This window comes from Mauremys reevesii, linkage group 16 (assembly GCF_016161935.1).
Source record: "Mauremys reevesii isolate NIE-2019 linkage group 16, ASM1616193v1, whole genome shotgun sequence".
In the NCBI taxonomy this organism is placed as follows: domain Eukaryota; kingdom Metazoa; phylum Chordata; order Testudines; family Geoemydidae; genus Mauremys; species Mauremys reevesii.
The window spans coordinates 41,460,565-41,482,599 of NC_052638.1; the positions used below are offsets into that span (position 1 = coordinate 41,460,565).

The 22,035-nt window shown below is 57.4% G+C and overlaps 1 protein-coding gene across 1 annotated transcript; it reads left to right on the top strand.

The window, feature by feature from the left end:
* The first annotated feature begins 419 nt into the window (after nt 1-419).
* LOC120384682 (B-cadherin-like) lies at nt 420-20,353 on the top strand. Its single transcript, XM_039503666.1, has 16 exons — nt 420-560; nt 1,041-1,155; nt 9,405-9,616; nt 10,243-10,386; nt 10,889-11,044; nt 11,150-11,294; nt 11,823-11,998; nt 12,533-12,661; nt 13,134-13,319; nt 13,689-13,933; nt 14,513-14,655; nt 15,204-15,428; nt 16,417-16,635; nt 17,071-17,201; nt 17,458-17,604; nt 19,366-20,353. Exons 1-16 carry the CDS (start codon nt 504-506, stop codon nt 19,573-19,575), a joined length of 2,640 nt encoding a protein of 879 aa, XP_039359600.1. The 5' UTR covers nt 420-503; the 3' UTR covers nt 19,576-20,353.
* Nucleotides 20,354-22,035: the final 1,682 nt, after the last annotated feature.

Consider the following 22,035-nt stretch of genomic DNA (forward strand, 5'->3'; position numbering starts at 1 on the left):
GGATAATGGGGAGGTACAGTGGGGGCTCTGGGGCAGGGTGGGGAGGGACAGCGGACACTGGGGAGGTGGGATAATGGGGAGGTGCAGGGGGCTCTGGGGCAGGGTGGGGAGGGACAGCGGACACTGGGGGAGGTGGGATAATGGGGAGGTGCAGGGGGCTCTGGGGCAGGGTGGGGGGCAGTGCAGGGGGAAGGACGGAAGGGCTCTGGGGGGAGGATGGATAACGGGGGGAGGTGCGGGCGACGCCAGGGCAGGTCGGGGGGAGGAACACGGCGGCTTTGGGGGTGGGGCAGGAGGGGCTATGGGGCTCTAGGCGGGAAGGGAAGGGCCGGGCCCCCCCGCGCCGCGCACACGCGCCGCCGGGGGCGCGCTCGGCCCCTCCCGGGGCGGAGCCGACGGGGCGGCACCTGGTCCCGCCTCACCTGGAGCCGCCGCTTTAAAGGCGCCGGGCGGGGCGGCCGGGTAGATACGGAGCCGTTGCATCCCCTCGCTCCACTGCACGGATGGGGCCGCCGCGGGGCCGCCTGCCCGGGCTCTGCCTCCTTCTCCTGCTGCTGCAGGTACCGGCACCGCGCTCGCTGCCCGCCCCGGGCTGGAGGAGCCGGGGTGGCCGCGCTGGGGGTGGCCGCGCCGTGGGGGGCTGCGCCCTGGAGCCGGCGGGGGCAGGGGCCGGCGGGGTGGCTGCGCTGCGGGGCTGCGCCCGGAGCCGGCGGGGGCGGCCGCACTGCGCGGGGGGCTGGAGCGGGGACCGCGACCCGGGGCTGGGCTGGGGCAGGGGCAGGCTGGGGTGGCCGCGCTGTGGGGTGGGGGGCTGCGGGGCCGAGGGCGGCCGCGCTGCGGGGGCTGCAGGGGAGGGGGCCGCGCTGCGGGCTGCGCCCCGGGGCTGGAGGAGCGGGGGCAGGCGGGGGCTGCGTCCCGGGGCTGGAAGGGGCAGGGGCCGGCGGGGGGCTGGCCGCGCGGGGGGGGGGGCAGGGGCGGCAGGGGGCGCTGCATGGGCCGGGCCGTGCCGTGCCGGGCTAACCCCGCTCTCCCTGGCTCAGGTGGGCTGGCAGCTGGGCGAGCCGGCAGAGCCGTGCCGGGCTGGCTTTACCTCGGAGCGGTTCACGTTCGTGGTGCCCCGTGCGCAGCTGCTCCGGGGCCAGGTCCTGGGCCGAGGTAAGGCCGCCTCCCTCCTGGGGCACTGGGGGCGGGGGGGCGGGATCCCGGGGGCAGCGGGGCAGAGCCATGGGGGGGGGGGCGCCAGCCTGCCTGCCTCAGGCTCCAGGCCAGGCCCGCGGGTGCTGCTCGCTGCCCTGTGGGACCTGGATGCTGCAGCAGTTGTGGGACGTGCCCTTGGCTGCCCTACGAGCCCGGGCTGCCCCCCGCCTGTGGGGTGCGTGTTGCCGCGCTAGGCCTTCCCCTGCGCCCCTAGGGCCGCGTGGGTCGCGGTCAGCCCCGGGCCGAGACTCGCTTTGATGCTCGGGGGTGTGGTTCGGCTGGGGCGTTCCCCTCCGCTCTCTCCCGGCCCCGGTGGGGCACTAGCCACGCTTGCACCGAGATAGCCACATGCTCTGCCGTGAACCCTCGAGTCCTGCCAGGCAGCGCCGGCTTCCATTCCCTTCTGCTGCCCCTGCCCTGCTCATCTGCTCTCGGGCCGAGACCTCCCCAGAGCACAGGCTCTAGAGAGAGACGTGCCGGGGCCCAGGCTGCCTAGGTGAGGAAACCCTGCACGCGGAGTGAGTTTCCCTGGGGATATAATGGCTAAACAGCTTCCTGGCTGCCCCTAGTTCAAAACCTGCCCTGACATTCCAGCTTATTCTCCACCCTCCTAGTATCCCGCCGGCTCCAAAACTTGTCCTGGAATGGAGGGTTAATTCTGATTCCCCCCTTCCTCCCAAACTGCACTGGGTGAGTCTTGTGACCTCCTTACCTAAACCCGATCCTCCGGGCTTCCTGTGGGGTTAGACCGGGGCTGGGGGGCTGGCACTTTGGAAAGTGGGAATGGGGAGCGCCAGGCCCTGGCTGCTTTGTCCCTCTGAAATGTGCTCAGCAAATGATCTGATCAGACCCTGGAGAGGAGTCTGTGTTTCCACTCCAAATGGGGGGCTCAAGGGCCTTTTCTGCTGCGGTTGAATTGCTAAAGCCTTAATTCAGACTAGAGCATTTAGGGGCTTACACATTAGTGGAAACTTCCTTAATGTATCAAAGTAGCAGCCGTGTTAGTCTGTCTCAGCAAAAGAACAGGAGTCCTTGTGGCACCTTAGATATCTGTCTATATGCATCTTCTTATTGTATTTTTCACTCCATGCATCCGATGAAGTGGGCTCTAGCCCACAAAGCTTATGCTCAAATATATTTGTTAGTCTCTATCTACCTACTGTATTTTTCACTCCATGTATCTGGTGAAATGGGCTTTAGCCAAGGAAGACTTAGACTCAAATATATTTTAGTCTCTAAGATGCCACAAGGACGCCTCGTTCTTTTGCCTTAATGTAGTTAAGGCTTTGCCTGCAAAGGTTGTCATGTCTGTCCCACCCCAAAGTAGGGGAAACTTCCACCGTGTTTTTATAACTTTGCCCTGAGTTCTGGTGAACTTGGCTGTCAGTGCTCATAAATCCCCCAGGCCTCCAACACTTACAGGGCAGAGGTTATAAAAACTGCTTCCATCTCCCAAAAAAGCGTGGGCCTGTCTCCTCTTTATCTGTGCTCCTCCCCCTGGAGTGCAGGAGGCTTTGTCCTGGGGAATGCAGCCTTTGAAATGCTAACGTCCAAACTGCTGGAGGACAATGCTCTGTGATTGGAAGGCAAGAGAGACTCCCACACCTTGAGCCCCACCCCACCTAGGACAATGGAGCAGGAATAGATCATCCTGTGAAGGTGCCTGAAAGGGGGAACAGCCCTGCGAACCAGGCTCTGAGCGCACACTGGGAGGGGCTTTCTGTGAGGCTGCTACTGCCCTGCCCTGGCAGCTTATTCTGGCTGGTGGCAGGTCTTAACAGATACTCCCCCGCCTTCCCCTCCAGCGACCCCCTCCCTTAGAGCTAAAGCAGCGAGTTCAGGCTGCTGCTCCTGTGCTGGTCTCCCCCGCGCTGGGGATGTGGATAAAGGTGCTTGCTCCTGATGTGCTGGTGAGACCAAACCAGGAGCCCCAGGCATGATTCAGCTTGGTGGGGCTCCATCTGGCCAGTCTTTGTGCACGTGGCAGAATCCTGGTGGCAGTGTCCCTGAACCCAGGTTCTAATGGCTAGTGCCAGGCGTTGGAGGGTGGCATTTAAATCCCTCACCCCCAGCCAATGCCTGGGTTAGACTCTGCCTGACGTGGCCGTCAGCATGCCCGTCTCTGCCCTTGCATTCCAGGCTCGCTCAAGCATGGCAGTGGGTGCCAGTGCAGGATTCTTGCAGTGAGGTGGGTGTTTCATGGCCCCACAGACATGCTCCCGTCACCTGCGGGGTGACCTCCCCAGGGTCCCAAATGGGGGCAATGGATCTGCTTTGGACTCTTTTCCCTGCCTCTCCTGGCCCACCCTGCAGTGGGCCCAGGGAGTGTGGATCAGGTGCTGAGATGAGCCGAGCCAGTGCTGGGCATGGTTCTGGCATGTGAAATGTGCACATTGTGCTCCAAACAGAGGCTAGTCTGTCTCCTCTGTCCTCCCTCCACGGACTGGAATGCACTTAACTCCATGCTTGCTGGAGTGATTTCAGCGCAGGCCACCAGAACTTAGGTGATTTTATGTCACCCACTGCTCTGTGGAAGAAAGACTTCCCTTCCTCATGGGCCAGAGCCTCCCTCACAGGGAGGGGAAGGCAAGACTGCACCTGCATGTGGCCGAGGGCTTGGCTACACTTGAGAGGCTAGAGTAGAGCTGCTGGAGCCTGGGTGTAGACTGCAGGGTTCCCCTGTCCCCGTGTGGGTAATCACCTGTCTGACAAGCAGTAACTAGGCTGAGGAATTCTTCTGTCAGCCTAGCCCGGGGGTCGGCAACCTTTGTGTTGCTGAGTCTTCATTTATTCACTCTGATTTAAGGTTCTGCGTGCCAGTCATACATTTTAATGTTTTTAGAAGGTCTCTTTCTATAAGTCTATAATAGATAACTAAATGATTTTTGTATGTCAAGTAAATAAGGTTTTCAAAATGTTTAAGAAGCTTAGTTTAAAATTAAATTAAAATGCAGAGCCCCCCCGGACCGGTGGCCAAGACCTGGGCAGTGTGAGTGCCACTGAAAATCAGCTCGCGTGCCGCTTTCGGCACCTGTGCCATAGGTTGCCTAGCCTGATCTACATAGGGGCTTGGTTCTGCTTAACTGTACTGCTCGGGGGTGGATTTTTCATGCAGTGTAGTTAAACTACCCTAATTTTCTAGTGTAGACCAAGCTGTAGCCTCTCAAAGCTCACTCTACGTCTCAGACAGAAACCCCGCCTAAAATACAGAACAGAAATGTGCAGTGGATCAAGGGACCCCTCCCATTCTATACCAGATCCATGCTGTTCAGTAATTCACCATCCTGTGAAACTAGCCAAATCCAGCCTGCAGAGCAGTTACTTGGTTAGTGCCCAAAGCCTAATTAACCTTCCTCAAAATGCAAATTGCCGTGCCAAGGGAACAATGTTGCCTTCCCAGTGCTTTGAGCCTGACTAGAAACTCTGCATTGGTGGCTGCAGATCAGGGATTGCTGTAACAGGACCCTGTAGGATAGTGCCCCTGGCAGCCTGGGGGTGCTGAATCCGCACTGTGGTGTTTACTGCTCTGCTTATGGAGGATTTCACCAAAGCAGGCTTTCTGCTCTTCCTTCACCTCTTGCACAGCCTGACCCCTGTAAAGTAGAGGCCTTGAGACAGACCTTTGGTATGTCAACACAGGGGCTGCAAAAATTCCATGCATGCTGGAGGGAGGGGAGGTGATGATCTCTAGCCTGTTCTGATTCCCCTTGTGCTGTGAAGCCTGCTACAAATTACTCTTTAGCGTAGCACTGTGGTGCTGTTAGGAGCAATTTAATATCCGGAGCTATTTGAGTCCCCTCTAATTAGCATTACACAGGGATCAAAATGCAACTTAAAAAATCACATGCACTTAATGTTCTGAAGTGTAGCTGCTAATTCTCCAGTGCGGAGGAGGAGGAGTTGTTGGCCTGTTGCTATTCGTCCATCTTAGAGACGCACTGGTCAGCTCTGATTACACTTAAGCCTGTGACCAGGGTAGTAGTGATGCAGAAGCCTCCTGGGTGAAGGTGAGGTCCTTGGCCATACTACAGGCCTCATGCAAAGGGCATCCTATTGAACTTGCCTGTTACAGGGCTTCCTCTGCTGTCTGGTTGAAAGGATTGCGCCCCTCCCTGCCCCCCAAAGCTGGTACCAAGGAGGCAGCGCCAAGGCTGGGTATCACTGCAGTGAATGCCAGGTGGAGGCAGTTGCTTGCACTGGGCTGGGGTCTCAGGGCTGGGGAGGTGAAGTGGCTCTGCTCAGGGTTAAAGGCAAGGAATAATCACTCCCAGTGCCTCTCCTAGCCCCCGCCATCTCTGTAGTGGTGGGAGCTTTCTGCTGCAGTGCCTCTGGTGGGGACCGTGGCCAGCAGTCCCAGAGCTCTGGGGGCTGCGTCTCTCTCCTGCGCTGCCTGATGCAGGGCAGCATTGCAAGCCCTTGTTTACTCTTTCCGTTTGGAAGTGTCCTGGGGGAGGAGGTTATTTCCAGTAACTGCATGCAGAACTCTAGCTTCGGTGATGGGCTTAGCTAATGGTTGCAGAACTCGAAATACCACTAAGTGGTGAGTGCTTTCAGCGAGCCAAGGCCAGGCAAGCTGACCCGAGTGCACAGCTCGCTCAAAGTACCTTTGCTGGGTCTAGCTGGATGTGGGGAGCTGGAAGCCTTCCTGTTTTCTCCATCCCAGAGCAGAGATGTCTGTCCCTTCTCTATGGAACACATGCCTCCATTTCTCAAAGTCTTCCTGGTCCTGTCCAGGCTGCGGCTGCAAGTTTGGGCTTAGAAGGTGCCAGGGTAGCTGAGCTGGCCCAGGGGAGTCTCATGGACATGCAGGCTGAAAACAATTCGCTGAAGCCTTATGGGGCCCCATGGCCACGGTAAGTGTGGCAAGAGGGTGCATTTTTATTGGAGGGTTTGTGTGATTCTGGATACAAGTGCGCAATGCAGCTCCCCTCCAGAGCCAGTAATGACTGAGGCTGGTGCTGTCTCTGGGAGATGTTTTTGTGCATGGCCCTCAGGAATGCTTGTCCAAGACCACAGATGGTATGGGGTGACCGGCTCTGTCTGCACTGGGCACTCTAAAATGGTCCCTCCGGTGCCGTTCACTAGGGCTAGTGACAAGGGAGCACTATTGGCGCCCAGCAGCTGGGCTTGCATGGTGTTGGTGCACCCTGCTCGGTGCAGGCATAGGCAACACCACAGTCTGCTGGAGGCTAGAGCCCATGACAGTGGGAGGACTCTGGCAAACCCTACAGCCTCAGGAGGAGCATGCTGGTCTTGCTGTGGGGTGGCCCAGCCTGCCTGCAGGGGACCCTGACTAGAAGAGTCTTGCACTGTCCCGTTTCCAGGCTAAAAGGCACCTGTGTCCCTAGGCTAGGGCTGGTGCAGCTGACCGGAGCTCTGCACTAAAGCTACCGGCCCTCAGGTACGGCGGGTGCAGTCATCGTCCTGGAGGCCTGGGGGAAGGGGCTGTTCAATTCCAGTGTAGGTGTTCCCAAGCCCCATGAGCCAAGTCAGGTGGCACAGGCCGTCTGCTGGTATCTAACTGCGGTGTAGACGTACTCCAAGTAGCTACGCTTTCCTGGCCACGCCCTCGGGAAGCCAGCCCTTTGCCAAGACCCTTTCCAAGGGGCACTGGATTGAGCTATTCCATGGTCCCTCTGAGCTATCATCAAAGCCCTAAATTCCTGCAAAGTCCCTTGGTCCTGCCCTCCTAGGCTAGCCCGGAACACCTGCCGTGGAGGCTCCGAGCATGGCAAGGCAACAACTAGCGGTCGCTGGGAATGAAGAGCATGTGGAAGTGCTCCCAGTTCACGGGGAAGGTCAGAGTTGACCAGTCTAGCTGAGCCCGATCTCAAGTGAGAGCGGAGCAGCAAGCGCTACCTGACTGTTCCTGCCCCAGGGAAGGGGAGAGATCGCACAGTGACCCTGGCTTTCTCAAAGACCAGGCCTGCTGGTGGGCAGCTGCAGCCTTCCCTTGATGGCCCTGAAAGCTGTTAACTGGAGATTGGTTTGGGCTTCACTCCATGCCCCTGATCCAAGGGTGGTGCAGGGGTCAGAGCATGAGCATCTTCCTGTGCAAAACAGAGCCGAGGGCCTGTCCTTCCAGCTGTGAGGAGCTGCCCCCAGTCTCCAGCCTGATGCATCTAAAGCCACTCTGCAGACCTGCGCTGTGTTCCCCATCCTCGGTGAGGGAGGCTCTGTGGCTGGATCAGCATGGCAGGAGCAGGAAGTGGGACTGGTCTGATTGAGTAACTTGGCCATTTAATTACCTGCATAGCAGAGACCAGCCCTCTCGGCACTACCCAAGAGTCAGCGACTCACCCTGGGCAGTGTCTGAAAGCAAACCGGAAACGTGCATGTAACTCACTGCTGGGGGCAGATTACCCAATAGGCCCTGCAACTGCTTGGCCTCACATCAGGCTCTTACACGTGTGGACTTCTGGAGACAAGCGACTGGCCGCTGCATTATCCAGAGGGGTTCCTGGCTTCCCTGGCACTAGAGTGTGAGCAGAAACCCCCCCCTAAACAAGAGCATGGGATAGCGAAGCCCTGGGTCTGGAGTGCTCTGTACCTCTCTGGCTGCCCTTGCAGGGCACAGGGCCCCTCTAAACTGGTGTTCTGCATGTGAGGCGGCTATGGGAACCTTGTCTCCTAGGGTATTTGCATTGAGAACAGAGGTGACAGCCTAAGCCCGTGTTCGAGTCTGACCTCAGCTCCTCAATGGCCAAGAAAAGGGGAGCATGTCCCAAACAGGCTCCCATACCTCTGAGCCGGCTGTCGCAGGGTGCTGGCTTTCCTGGCTTACAGGAAGTCTCTCTTGCATTTCATGGGCATGGCATGGAATGGGGGCCCGGGCAAGAGTGAATGAATGGTGGGTGGGTGTTCCCAAGAATCTGTAAACTATCCCATTGCGAAGGCTTTGGGACCACTGGCTTACAGTACCAGGTGAGTACAGCCTTCCTGCCCAAGTGACTGCCGAGGTCCTGGCTGCCACTCACCTAGGCAGCGTGACCCTGTGGAAAGCTGGTGGCAGAGAGGTCTACAAAGACCTATAGTGCTCTCACTAACAGCTGGCCCAGTGCACTTGGCCACACAGGGCTGGGGTAGCTCTAGTGAACTGGGTACGCCTGGCCTAGCACCATGGTGGTTGGGATAGAAATGGGGTGTGTCCTGTGGGCACTCTGTACAAGGCGTTAGGCTCTGGCCAGGATACCCTATGACTGAAGCATGCAGTGCAGAGACTCCTTCTTGGAGCCTTTGCCAAGGCATCATGCACCTGGTGTGGGATTTGCCCAGAGCCCTCAGCCCTGAAGTCTGCCTCTTGCATTCCCAACTCCTAATATAACTAAACCTCTAAACTGAGTCAGGCCATCACAGGCTCCTCTGTGGTAGGAACTACCTGCAAGAGGAGAACTGGCCCTCCTGTTAATTGCTCCCTCCCTCTGCCCCCTGCTGACAGGGCTGTCTGCAAACCTGTAGACGCATGGAGGCAGAGTTCTTGACTGCAGTTCCAGACATGGGTGCTAACCAGCAGGCAGCTGCCTTGTTCTGGAGGTGTATTAGCAAGCGATGCCGCATATCTGAAGTGACACCATTGCCCTCACCCAAGCTTGGAAGGCCACATGCTGTGTGGTGGGGGCCCAGGCTGATAGATGCATCGGGATTCTGACCTTGGTATATTACTATGGCAAAACAACCGTTACTGTGGCCAGTTTTGGAAACGCAGCCTCTGTTTGGGCTAGTGACTGCACTAGGAAGAGCCTGTCTGAGCTGAGTCAGCAGCTCCAGTTGTGTCTGAGCAGACTTAGCTGATCACGCTGGAGGATAAATCCAGATCGCCCCTTCCTGTATAGTGGTGCTGTCACATGTCTGGCTTAAACACTTAATGCCTCCTAGCAGGTTAGCCAGAGTCTAGCTGGAGATACCTTATCAGTCACATTCCTGTCTCCCCTCTCCCCCCCACTCTCTTGCCCTGGCATTGAGAAACTTGTTCACACATGTGAGCTACCCAGGCACAAGGCAGGTTCCAGGCTGGCCACTCCAGAGAATGATGATGTGCTCAGGTTAATGGCTCTAGAAAGGGGGTAACATGCAAATGATAGGTCAAGGCAAACCCATTGCAACTGGAAACCATCGCAGTCGTAGTGCCAGGGTCTCCCTGATATCCTGTCTCCTGCCATCCTGTGCATGGCTGGAGCCTGCTAACAGTGCTGCCCTTCCTCCCCCAGTGAGGTTTGAGGACTGCACGAGATGGAAGCTAGCGCTGTACGATGCAGATGATGCTGACTTCCGTGTGCTGGCGGATGGGACCGTCCTGATGAGACACCACACCCAGCTGCATGGGCAGGGGAAGACTTTTACCGTGGATGCCTGGGATTCCACTGGCAAGAAATTCTCTGCTTCAGTGACTGTGAAGACGCAAAGCCCTCACTCCACACAGGTAAAGCTCATGCCAGCTGGCAGGCCTGTAGGGAGCACACAGGGCTGACGCTATGGCAACCTTTGTGCCTGGCTAGCAAACCTTGATCTCCTAATGGGATGGCAAGGTGCCCTGACTGCTCATGGCGCCTACAAGAGACAGGGCTGGGAAGGCCATTCCCACAACCATTAACACTGTAGCGTTGCCAGTGCACCCAGCCCACTAACTGCCTGTTGCTTTACTGGGACTGAGTTACACGGACAACGACACTGGTCTAGCAACAGCGTTCCTGGCTGGAGCAGTCCAGGAGTGTGGGGCTCAGTGGGAATCGCTGATCGTAGCTCTCCTTGGACTGCCAAGTTGGCCCCTGGTCACACTGGGCCCAGAGTGCAACCTTCTCCCTTGCACTTCATTTCTGTGTCTGGCTCGGATCACGTGTATGGTCTTCATCCCACTTGCCATGGCCTGGCCTCCTGCAGTGTCTGAACTGTCAGCAAGTCTGACTCCAGCTCTGCTGTGCTCCCAGCACGCTCTGTGTAAAGGAGCTGCCGGCTGGCACCGCACTAACCCAGGGTTAAACGCTGGCTGGTCTAGGATCCCTGGGCTTGTTTCTTGTACACATGGATGATGTCTCCCTCTCCCTGTAGGAAGCTGCTTCAGACCATCAAGCAGAGGTGCTGATGTTCCCGCAGGCCAGACCTGGTCTGCAGAGACAGAAGAGGGACTGGGTGATCCCTCCGATAAGGGTTCCTGAAAATGAGAGGGGCCCATTCCCTAAAAAGCTGGTTCAGGTATGGAGGCATCTCAACCCGGCGTTTGCCCGCCTGAATGCGGTGTCTTGGGCAGGCAGGTGCTGCCAGTTCTCTTGTTGCTGGACCTTAATGTGGGTCATACTTGACTGCACAGGCACTGACTCTTCTTTTTGCCAGTGGGTGCCTTTGAAAGGGGTGGGGGTGGGGGCTATTTTCAGCATATTTATAATTCTAGTTGTTGCATGTTCTATCATTGGTATCTTAATGTAATCACTATACTAATGAACTACAGAATCTCACTGTCAGGAATTACAGTAGAGGAAAATCCTTGCACTCCCCTACATGCTGCTGCAGCAGATCTTCTGTATTTGCTGAAGCACAGCGGGTTCCTAAAGGTTCCCACCTTTTTTGGAACGCAAGTTTATCTATCTTTCAGCTTGGCCCTACTCCCATCCATTACTGGACTGAAGTGTGGTGTGCTAGTCTAATTCCACCTTCCGGTTACACCGTGCGCCATGTATGTGCTTTGACTTCCCCCTAGATCAAATCCAATCGGGATAAAGAGACCAAGATTATCTACAGCATCACAGGGCAGGGTGCAGACACCCCTCCCAATGGCGTCTTCACCATCGAGGCCAAGACCGGCTGGATGATGGTGACTCAGCCCTTGGACAGAGAAGACATCGACAAATACCACGTAAGTCACCCAAGCTTTGCGTGTGGTCAGGGGGCCCATTTCTGAGCCGCCTGCTGGTGGAAGGGAGCATGGTGGAGCTCACAGGCCTCTTGTTTCTGTCTGTAGCTCTTCTCTCACGCTGTGTCTGAGAATGGCAAACCTGTGGAGGAGCCCATGGAGATCATCATCACCGTGACAGATCAGAATGACAACAAACCCCAGTTCACCCAGGAGCTCTTCAGAGGTTCGGTCCCGGAAGGAGCACTGCCAGGTAGGAGAAATGGGTGGAAATAGCCTTGTCCTGCCAATACTGATCCAGGCTCCAAAAATCTGCACCTCTAGACTCTGCTCCGTTAGCCGTTAGTGGGACAGGGCATGGACTGAGTCTGGGTTGTCCCTGTTAGCAGGTGGGATTCTGCCTTGGAGGTCTCTGGTGCCTGCATCCATGCCCCTGTGATCCACATGCGGTACTGAACACAGATCACCAGGGCTTGATTTCTTACAAGCCTCTGATCTCTGGCAGCCCAGACGGGTCAGGCAGGCTCCCCAAGCCACTGGTCCATGAATGTGGTGCCCACTTACACACCCTTTCGTGTGGCTTGCCAATGAGTCCTTCTCAGAGCCATTAGGAGGAGATGAGCCCAGCGCTGGCTCCATTCGCAGAGTCTCAGCTATTGTCCTGAGCGCCTAAAAATTCTAAGCATCTTGTCTGAAGCTGCAGCACTCCTCAGGGGAAGTGTTCCTCCTCCTGATGAGGGAGAGATCCTCTACCACCTCCAACTCTACCCTTCTTTCTCAGGTACTTCTGTGATGCAAGTAACTGCCACCGATGCAGATGATGCTATAGAGACCTACAATGGGGTCATTGCATACTCAATCCTGAACCAAGAGCCTAAGGAACCCCATCCCCAGATGTTCACCATCCACAGAGCCACTGGAGCCATCAGTGTGATTGCAAGTGGTCTAGACAGAGAGGTGAGCAGAGACATGGGCTTGGAAGCACAGCAGCTGTTGCCATAGCAAAGTTCCATGAAGGAGGGTGGCAACATCACTGCTACACTTCAGTTAGTGAAGTGTGTCGAGGACTGAGTCCTCTTCCATGCTGGCACATGCCTACGAAGGAGACGGCTCCTCATTAGCAGCCTGCCACTCGATGGTCTGAAATGGGCTGCAGGAAACAAGCAGGTTTATAAATTTTGTGCTTGACACCAGAAGACTCCTGCAGTGGCTTTCCCTGGCTGGAGAGGTATGCTACTGCTGTTGGCAAAGCCCGGCCCTTGCATAGGGCTGCAGGGGAGAAGGGCTCCCTGTTGATGCATGCCTCTGAGATCTGGGCAGATCCCTGGCCCAGGAAGTCCTGATGCATGGTGGACTCTTGTAGTCAGCTTGGCATGCCCAGGCTGCTGGGGACTGCGTGAGAGGGTTACAGGGAACTGGCATCTGAGGCAGCACTGCTCATGTCTTCTCTCTCCATCTCTACCACTGACTGGCATGTCTGCCTCTCCCCAGAGAGTGAGAGAATACACGCTGACGCTGCAGGCTGCAGACTTGGATGGGGAAGGCTTAACAACCACTGCATCGGCTGTGATAGAGATCGCGGACACCAACGACAACGCTCCAGTGTTTGACCCCAGAACGGTACCCTACTCTGTCACCCTCTCGCAAGTATCAGCTGCTGACCCCTGCTGTGCTGGAGTGTCCTGTCTCATGCACCTCCCTGGGATTGCAGGGGATGGCAGCACGGAAAAGTGGCCATTCCTCCAGCCAAAGCATCTCTTGGCTAGGAGCCATGTGAGGTGCTCTCTGCACAGCTGCTGGTATCCTGTGCCTACCCCAGTTGTCAGGGACCAAACAGCCAGGGTGCCCCAGATGTCTCCCTTTCAGGGGCTCCAGTTGTGTTAGGTGCTGCACAAACAATGAGGTCATGGTTCCAGGCAAGGGCTGCAGTCTATTTTCCTGCTCATGGCATAGGACAAGACGAGTGGGGCTGGGCTGGGAGGGCAAGGTCTGGGTTGTGCTGCTGGCCAGTGGAGAGGGCCCAGGTCTCAGGAGGGTGCTGGGTCTCTGCTCTGAGCTGTGACTGTGTGGCCTGCATGCCCCTCTGTTGCAGTACACCGTGGCAGTGCCAGAGAACGAAGCGGGCCGTGAGGTCCAGAGGCTTACCGTGACGGACACAGACGAGGTCAACACGGCAGCATGGCGGGCCGTGTACACCATTGTGCGAGGCAACGAAGGAGGCTTCTTCACTATCACCACAGATCGCGAGACCAATGAAGGCGTTCTGCGAACAGCAAAGGTGAGTGTAGGCTCTGGGTGTGTGCAGGGCAAGCACCAGCAGCGTCAGGCTCCAGCATGCTGTCTGGTCACCCTAGGCAGGAAGTGTGAAAAATCAGGGTGGGGGTGTAATAAGAGCCCATATAAGGAACAGACCCAAAAATCCTGACTGTCCCTATAAAATCAGGACATCTGGTCACCCTAGTCCTGCCAGAATGAAGCAGCTGCATCAAAACCCAGGACCATCCTGCAGCTGATTCTTCAGCACAGCTGAGTGGATGGCGTTGCCACGTAGTGATGTCTAGAGCACCAGGGACCTCCTGAGCTAAAGCATGTTTCCTGGGCATGAGGCAACAGGCCAGGCTTCACCTTTCCTTCTCGTCCCTCCCAGGGCTTGGACTTCGAAGTGAGAAGCCAATTTGTCCTCTACGTGGCAGCCACCAATGAGGAGCCCTTTGTCGTGAAACTCACAACCTCCACGGCCACTGTCACAGTGAACGTGGAGGATGTGAATGAGGCACCTGTCTTCGACCCACCTATCCGGACAGCCCAGGTCTCAGAGGATGTGCCTATTGGGCAGAAAATCACCTCCTACACTGCTCAGGACCCAGACAAAATGCAGAGTCAGACGATCCGGTAAGTGGTGGTTGGGCTGGTAATGCCGAATCCAGCCTCATGCCTAAACAGCCCAAATGGGGACTGATGCCTTGACAGCCCTGTGCCAGTGTATGAGCTTGGGTCTGGACCTGTAAACCATGGGCAGCGAAGCCAAACGCACCGTAGCCATGTTAGTCTGGATCTGTAAAAGCAGCAAAGAGTCCTGTGGCACCTTATAGACTAACAGACGTATTGGAGCATGAGCTTTCGTGGGTGAAGACCCACTTCATCGGATCCATGGCCACTGCTCCCGTCCCCCGGAACAGGCTGGCTGGCACAGCCGCCCTTGCAGAACAGAACTTCTGGGCTCTGCTCTCTGGAGTTCAGCACCTGCCGCTCAGGAGTACGGAGCCCCCAGGGAAGCAGGAATTTGGGCAGGAGGCCTCCCTCAGGGACCCTGTTTAGCTGCGCAGCAGGGCAGGTGTCAGCGAGCTGCTTTCTGCCACACTTGGGCAGAGCGGTGCTGAATCTGGCACCTTCCAGAACTGTCTCCCCTACAAACTGGCGTCTGCCCCAGGCTCTTGCGCCTTTTCTGCCCCTAACGCTCTTTCCCTTCAGGTACCGCATCGGGAATGACCCCGCGGGGTGGCTGGAGATTCACCCGGAAAATGGCATTGTAACGGCGAAGGCCCAGCTGGACAGGGAGGCTGTGTTTGTGAAGAACAACACCTACCCGGCCATTGTGCTGGCCGTGGACGATGGTAACGGCTCTGGAACGTGGGGGGGCAGGGCTGAGAGCTTGTCTAATTGCTGCATTTCTGTGATCAAGAGCATCTTTGTTCCCCTGCGCAGTGCGCTGCTGGTGGCTCCCCATGTGAGAGACATGTGCTAAGGCCACACCCCCTCCTGGGCTGTCACGAGAAACCACATCTCACTTTAAAACCCAGCTCTCTTCCTGGGAAGATGGGAGTAATTCCAAAAGCAGCCCAGGCTGGCTTGTCGGCCCCTCCGTGACACTGCTCCAGTCTGCAGCAGCCTGTGGTGGTGTGGAACTGAAGGCACAGGGCTTGGGAGCCTCACCTGAGTCATGGGCAAAGCAGGCCCTGTAGCCTAGAGTGGGGACCCCATAGTGGTCCCTGTTGGGGGCTGCACCAGGGACCTCCCTAGCTGGCAGCAGCAGCCAGCTCTCTCCTGGATCAGGCACAGAGCAGGGGTGTTCCACTGGCTGAGCAGTGGGCTCCCCTTCTGGGCTAGGCAAATGAGATCATGAATCGCATGCAGCCATTCACCTCCCCTCCGTCCCCAACAGGCACTCCTCCTGCCACTGGCACAGGCACCTTGCTTCTGACTCTTCTGGATGTGAACGACAACGGGCCTGAGCCAGACCCTCGTGAGATCATAGTCTGCAACCAGAATCCAGTGCCACAGGTCCTGACCATCAGCGACAAGGATCTGCCCCCGAACACCTCCCCCTTCAGAGCAGAGCTCATCCATGGATCTGGTGCAAGCTGGGCTGCAGAAATGGACAGTAAAGGTAACTGATGAAGGGATTTGCTGGTCACCTGAGATCTCAGACCATCCATTGCCCCTTTCTCCTGCCCCATTCCTCCCATTCCCTCCACTAGAAGGAATGAGCCCAAACTGGGGGTGTGGATCAAAGGGAAGGCAGTGCAGGACACAGCCCTTGCCCACAGAATGTAATGAGTGACTCCAAGCCAGCACCACCCCACATGTGACTAGGTCCAAAACACTTGACCTACCAGGAAAGATTTGAAAGTTAGGTTTGTCTAGTCTGGAGAAAGCGTGTCCCCTTTCAGTCAAACAGTCGCTTTTGTAACACCCTTTTTACATATGTGGAAGAGGGTGATAAATTGTTCTCCTTAACCACTGAGGACAGGACAAGAAGCAATGGGCTTACATCAGGAAACCCGGTCTCTGTGTGTCAGGGTAGTTACACAGTGGAACACATTCCCTAGGGACGCTGCAGAACCTCTGTGGTTGGAGGCTTTTGAGAACTGGTTGGACAAACACATGTCAGGGGTGGTCTGCAGAATTGGTTCTCAACCTATTTACCATTGTGGGCCACATCCAATACTACCTGTATGGCCCTGAGCATGTCACGTGGGCTGCAGCTCTGTGCTGATTGGGCTGCAAGCGGCCTGTGAGCTGCAGGTTGAGAACCACTGGTCTAGAGAATACTTGGTCCAGCCTCTGCACAGGGGGGTTGGGCTAGATGACCTCTTGTGGTCCCTTCCAGCCTGACATTTCTGTGACTTCTCTGCACGTGTCATGGGTATCCTAGTCCCAGACATGCTGTAGCTGAACGCTGGGGAGGGAAGATGCAAACTCCTGGGATGAAGTGATCTTGGGTAGAGCATGTTCATGGCACTGTAGCCACCATAGGGTCTTGGCCTGCTTGGGAGGTAGAGAGGATGTGGGGAGCCTGTTCTCTGACCCCTGGTGACCCACCCCTCAGGTAGCCAAGCTGCTGTCTCACCCATGTAATCCCATTGTCTGCACAGGGGAGACACTCACCTTGAAGCTGCTGGAGCCATTGAAGAAAGACATCTACCAAGTTTACCTGCGGCTCTTTGACAACCAGAACAAAGACCAGCTGACTGTCCTCAAGGCAGAAGTGTGCAACTGCGAGGGGCATGCAGAGAAGTGCCCAGAGGAACGGCTGCCTGTTCTGGGGGTCCCCATCATTCTGGCCATCCTGGGGGCTATTCTGGCCCTGCTGAGTGAGTGCCTGGGAGGAGTTGCTCTAGGCCTGGCTGATGGGCATCTTGTGCCAGGGTGGGGTCTTCCAGAGCTAAGCTTGCCTGGCCTGCACAGAAGGTGAGCTGCAACGGCAGGTGTCTTGCAGTGCAGGATGGGACCTGCTGCTGCCTGTGGTGAGGCAGCTTGGCCTAGTGGCTAGAGTACCGCCAATCAGACCTGGGACCTTGTTCCAGCTCTTCTAGTGACCTGCTGTTTCACTTCTGTGCCCTGAGTTCCCTGCCATTAAAACTGTGGTGCCTGCCCTCCTGCCAAGTGCTCCGAGATGGGAGCCCGCTGGTGTCTCAGCGTCACTGCAGGCCTGCCCTTCTCCTGCGGCACCCAGAGCAGCATGGCCCCATTGTGGGGGGAGGAGAGCACGCTGCATGGCCCATGCTGACCTGGCTTGTCTCTTCCAGTCATCCTGCTGCTGCTGCTCCTCTTCGTGCGGCGGAGGAAGGTGGTGAAGGAGCCCTTGCTGCTCCCCGAGGACGACACCCGGGACAACATCTTCTACTACGGCGAGGAGGGAGGCGGCGAGGAAGACCAGGTGGGCACCTGTGGCATGCTGGGGGTGGGGGATGGGTAACAGCACACCCGACACACTGGCTTGCCCTGGGGGCTCAACTAGGTCCCACCTTGGTCCTCTCAGACTCCACATGCTCAGGAGTGGGCAATGTGGGCATGCAAAATGAATGGCCTGGGAGCCCCCCTGGTGCCCATCCCCAGGACGGATGAGGCCTGGCAAAGGGACATCCCAGTTCTGGATCAGCCGATCAGCCCTGACCCTGTGCCTCTCTCTAAAGGACTATGACCTCAGCCAGCTGCACCGCGGCCTGGAGGCTCGCCCTGAAGTCCTCGTCCGCAACGACGTGGTGCCAACCCTGCTGCCAGCTCCCCAATATCGACCTCGACCTGCCAACCCCGATGAGATCGGCAACTTCATTGATGAGGTGAGGCTAGGGATGCGAGTGTCACTAAACTAGCGTGAGCCTGGGCTCATGACACCTAGTGAGGGGCTGGAGCCAGCTCTGGACATGGGCATTGGCTGATCAGTGTCAGCAGTTCCTTTCCAGAGCTCAAGATCTGGTCCTCGCTTTAGATGTACACTGGGCACGTGCCACCCTCGCGGCTCTGCCGCTGTGGGGATTCCCTGGACAGCTGGTTCTGCCCACCCGAGGTCAGCAATGGGTGTCTGCCTGGCCTGGTGCAGCCGCCTAGCTGCTGGGGAGGCTGGTTTTATGGCTGTGCTATGCTCTGATGGGCCTGCCCTCGTTGCCAGGGGCGTAGCTATGGGGAGTGGAGCGGGTGGGTGGGTGTCAGCTGCCTATATGGCCCCCCCCACACTACTGTTAACAGGCCACATCCATTCGGGGGGGCACCCTGAGGATGTCACATGAGCCTTGGCTGTGTGCTGATGGGCCACTTGTGGCCCGTGGGTTGAGAACTGGTGTAGAGATGTCAGGGGAACTGGCTGGGGGCAATGGAGAACATGGCAACTCACTGTGAATGTGGCCAGAGCACAGACCTGTCTTCCCTCCCCTGCAAGCTGTTGGGTCTAGAAAAGCCCCTTGGCCAGCACTGGAGACTAACCTCCAGGAGAAGGCCTGTGGCACCTGTTAGTAAGGGTCTGAGCCCTTCCTTTCTGCAGGGCGCTTGGCATGACTGGCCCCAGCCTCTGAGTGCACGTGCTGTCAGGGTGGTAATGGGCCAGGCCCTTTGCTCAGACCTGCTCCCTCTGGGCATAGTGGCTGTAGTTCCTTGGGGTCGCTGAGCCCACTGGCCTCAGTGGGAATGAGGGTTCCCCAGGACCTTCGCCTGCACTTGATCCTGCCCAGGCAGGACTGGCTCCTGCCAGAGGATTCCCCAGGTCCAGCTGGGAGACCAAATTCTAGTCTCTGGGGTGAGAAGGCAGCTGGTGCTGGGGTTGCTCTGGGCTGTCAGGATCTCCCTGCTGGTGACTCATGGACCCTCCATCAGGACTGATCCAGGAGCCCCAGGCCCAAATGCAGGCACTGAGGGTAGTCTCACTGCTGAGCAAAACCACCCTTCGATGCCCTGGTCTGGTGATCCAAACCTGCCTCTTGACTCCCCATCTGAGAGCCCCCTGCCTGTCCTGTCCCCAGGGGTGAAAGTAACTGAGGGGGGCACTCTGGCCGATAGAAGGGCAGGGCTGGGGGTCAGCAGCCCTGGGAGCCCCACGCTCTTTTCAATAGCTGGCCCCAGGGCAGCTTCTATCTCTGCTGCCCCCAGCCAGGCAGGGAGGGGGTGAAAGGGGCAGGGATTTTTCTTTAATATTGCTGTGCCACCCCCCCATCAGCAGCCCTGCCAACAGGGCAGTGCAAAGTGCTGACAGAGGGAAGGGGCAGCAGTGTTAAAGCACTGCCAGGGTTGCCCCATGTCTCTCCTTCCTCCCCCGCCCCCCTATCGGCAGCCCTGCTGGTACAGACCGTACCCACAGGGGAGGCAGAAGGGGCAGGGACACTAAAGCACTGCGGCTGGGTATGGGCTGGTGCAGGTTCTTGCTGGTACTGGCTCACTTCCCCCGCCCTGCCAAAGTCTGGGCCCCAGGTGGGCTCCCCTCAAGGTGACGACTCACTGGTGTTAGTGCTGCCTGCCAGCACCGATGGGGTGGCCCTCTCGCTGCACTGGAGAGTCGCCCCAGTAGCGCATGGTGGGATGACTCCTAACCTAATGCTTCTCCCCACCCCCAGAACCTGAAGGCGGCCGACACTGACCCCACCGCCCCGCCGTACGACTCCCTGCTGGTGTTTGACTACGAGGGCAGCGGCTCCGAGGCGGCCTCGCTCAGCTCCCTCAACTCCTCCGCCTCCGACCAGGACCAGGACTACGACTACCTGAACGACTGGGGCGGCCGCTTCAGGAAGCTGGCGGACATGTACGGCGGGGGCGAGGATGAGTAAGGGGGGCAGTCAGCTGCCATGTGCCCGCCCACAGAGCAGCTTCTGCCAGGATGCGCGATTCTCTCCAGGAAGCTCTGCAGAGCAGCTTGTCTTGCATGGAGCAACTGGCGGGCTGGAGCTTCAGTGGGCAAACTCGCTGGCCTGGGTCTCTTCACATGAGATCTTAAAGCTTCCTGGAGAGGAGATAGGCCCGTCTCTCCATGCCACCTTCAGGGCTGAGCCCTGATTGCCTGGTGGGTGTGATGCTTCCTGGAGCTGAGGAGCCTAGTGTGACTTGCCTGGAGACTTGCAAACAGCCTTGTACCCAGACCCGGCCATGCCTGGAAGCCTTATGAAGCTGCTGGTGCCTTCTGGATCTTAAGACACAGTTGCCTGCCAGGGAAAATAAAAGCCTGTCTTATGAAGCCCTAACTCCTAGTATCCCCAAGGCCTGGAGACCTCTGGCTCCTGATTCTGAACTGTGGCTGGTTCACCACCTTGTGTGGAGTTTCAGACTCCAGCACATCAGGGTAACGTATTGGCGCAAGGTGCGGTACCCAATCAGTCCAGTAAGCTGCCGGCTAGCTCCACGTCCAGCTGCCTTCCTGCTCCGACCAGACCACTCGACTGTTAATGCCCTGCTGCTAGCCATGTTCCCTACAAAATGTCTGACTCTGGCCTTTTTATAGCTTCCTAGGCTGCCTTTTTCTTTTGTACTGTGTATAAAGTAAGTTAGTTGCCGCTAAGCATGGGACAAGGGGTGAGGTCACTTTTAATAAAGGAAGTTGTGTGTTTTTTAGACTTGGCTCTTTATTCCTGGCATCTCTCTGGCCACGTAGCCACAGCCTGAGGCAGAGGAAGCACTATCTCTGAGCTATTGTTCAAGGGCTGAGCGGTAACCAGCTCCCTAGCCTGTCCTAAGTGGGGGAACATGGAGTCTCCCCCCATCAGGCCCCTTTAGGTGGTAGAGAAATCTCCACACTCTGGAGCCCCAGGAACTCTGGCCTGTTCACAGATGCTAACTTCCAAAGAGCTCTGGCCATGCTCGCTACCAGAGCTCCTCCTGGTCTGCCACTGGCTCCCGTCGCACCTTGAGAGGGGGTGGCAGGGACCTGTCTCCTGTGTATGGGAGACCTAGCTGGCCTCCTGACCTCTCCAGGGGGGAGGGGGTTTCCCTAGCATAGAGGCAGGAGTGGGCTGGGGTTTAGTGTACGCCAGGCCCTCAGCATCTGGTCATCTAGATAAACCCTGGCCAAGGCAGGACTCCTACCCCGCTCAGCAGCGATGGCTAAGTCTGCAGGTCAGTGACCCAGTGCTGCCCCCTCAGCCTGCAGGGAGGTGCTCTTAACAGCATGGCAAGGCAGAGCAGCCCTCAGGCCTGCAGATACTGTCCCAGTGGCTGGCCCGCCTTGCTTGGCTGCTGAGGGGGAAGCAGAGGGATTTTAGCCTCTAGCAATGCTGGTACTGGGACCAGCCAGCAAGCTGCTGCTATCTGAAGGGCGTTCAGCTGCTGCCTTCCTCCTGGAAATGCATAACTGTAGGCGTTTGTCACCCTGGGTTGGGGGTGATCCTGCTGCAGGTGAACAGCTGCAGGATTTGGCAGAGACTAGGCCTGCTTTTTGGGGGGGGGGCAGGGAGGTGTCTAGCTGGGCTACCCTGGCCCATGCAGCCTTAAACTGTCCTGCACTAGCCTCACCCACACCCCGTCAATACACAGCCTGTGCGGCACAGCCAGGCTGCCAGAGCAGCCCCTGCTCATCCCAGCCCTCTTGCAAACCTGAGCCATAAACAAGAGCTTAGAAGCTGCCAAGGCCACTGATCTCCAAACAGAGCTGCAGAGGCAGAGCGGAGCTGGGAGCCTGGCTAGCCCAGGTGGAGGAGAGGTTTGCAAGAGTGAATGTTGTTGCTGCTTATAACCTGTGTAATTACAGCTGCTTGCCTCTGTCACAGGGAGCCGGAGCCAGCCCAGGAAAGGTCCAGAACCTCATTACGAACAAGAAGTGACATCTAAAGCTGTCAGGCTCCTGGGGCTGCTCCGGCCTTGGCTTCACCAGCCGAACCGCAGCTCACATGAGCAGTGATCAAATATTCAGCTGCAGAAAGGCTTTGGGGAGCAAGTGGCTGCTGCCCACGGGAGCTTCCTTTGTGTTTGCAGGGGGCTGAGGAGGCCCCTGCTGCTGGGCTGGGTGACAGTCACCGGTGCAGAGTGTGTGCTAGAGGCTGGTGAACTGGTGACAGCTGGGCTGATGCAGCGTGGGCAGGAAGGAGCCAGTGACATTTCCTCCATGCTGCCCTAAACAAAGTGACCAGGAGCTTCCCGAGCTCCAAGGGCTGGAGTTTGGGGGTGAATCAGGCTTGTCATGTGAATTGCCCAGTGAGACCCTGTATTGACAGTAAGTGCCTGAGCCCTGGAGTGAGCACTGCCCTCTGCAGCAGCTGCCCTGGCAACCTCAGAGCTGCTTAGGGTGACCAGACAGCAAG

Coding starts and splice junctions, on each gene's coding strand:
- LOC120384682 (XM_039503666.1), top strand. CDS start 504: ATGGGGCCGCCGCGGGGCCGCCTGCCCGGGCTCTGCCTCCTTCTCCTG. Junction 1,156..9,404: donor GGGCCAGGTCCTGGGCCGAG/GTAAGGCCGCCT, acceptor TTCCTCCCCCAG/TGAGGTTTGAGGACTGCACG. Junction 11,295..11,822: donor CCCGGAAGGAGCACTGCCAG/GTAGGAGAAATG, acceptor CTTCTTTCTCAG/GTACTTCTGTGATGCAAGTA.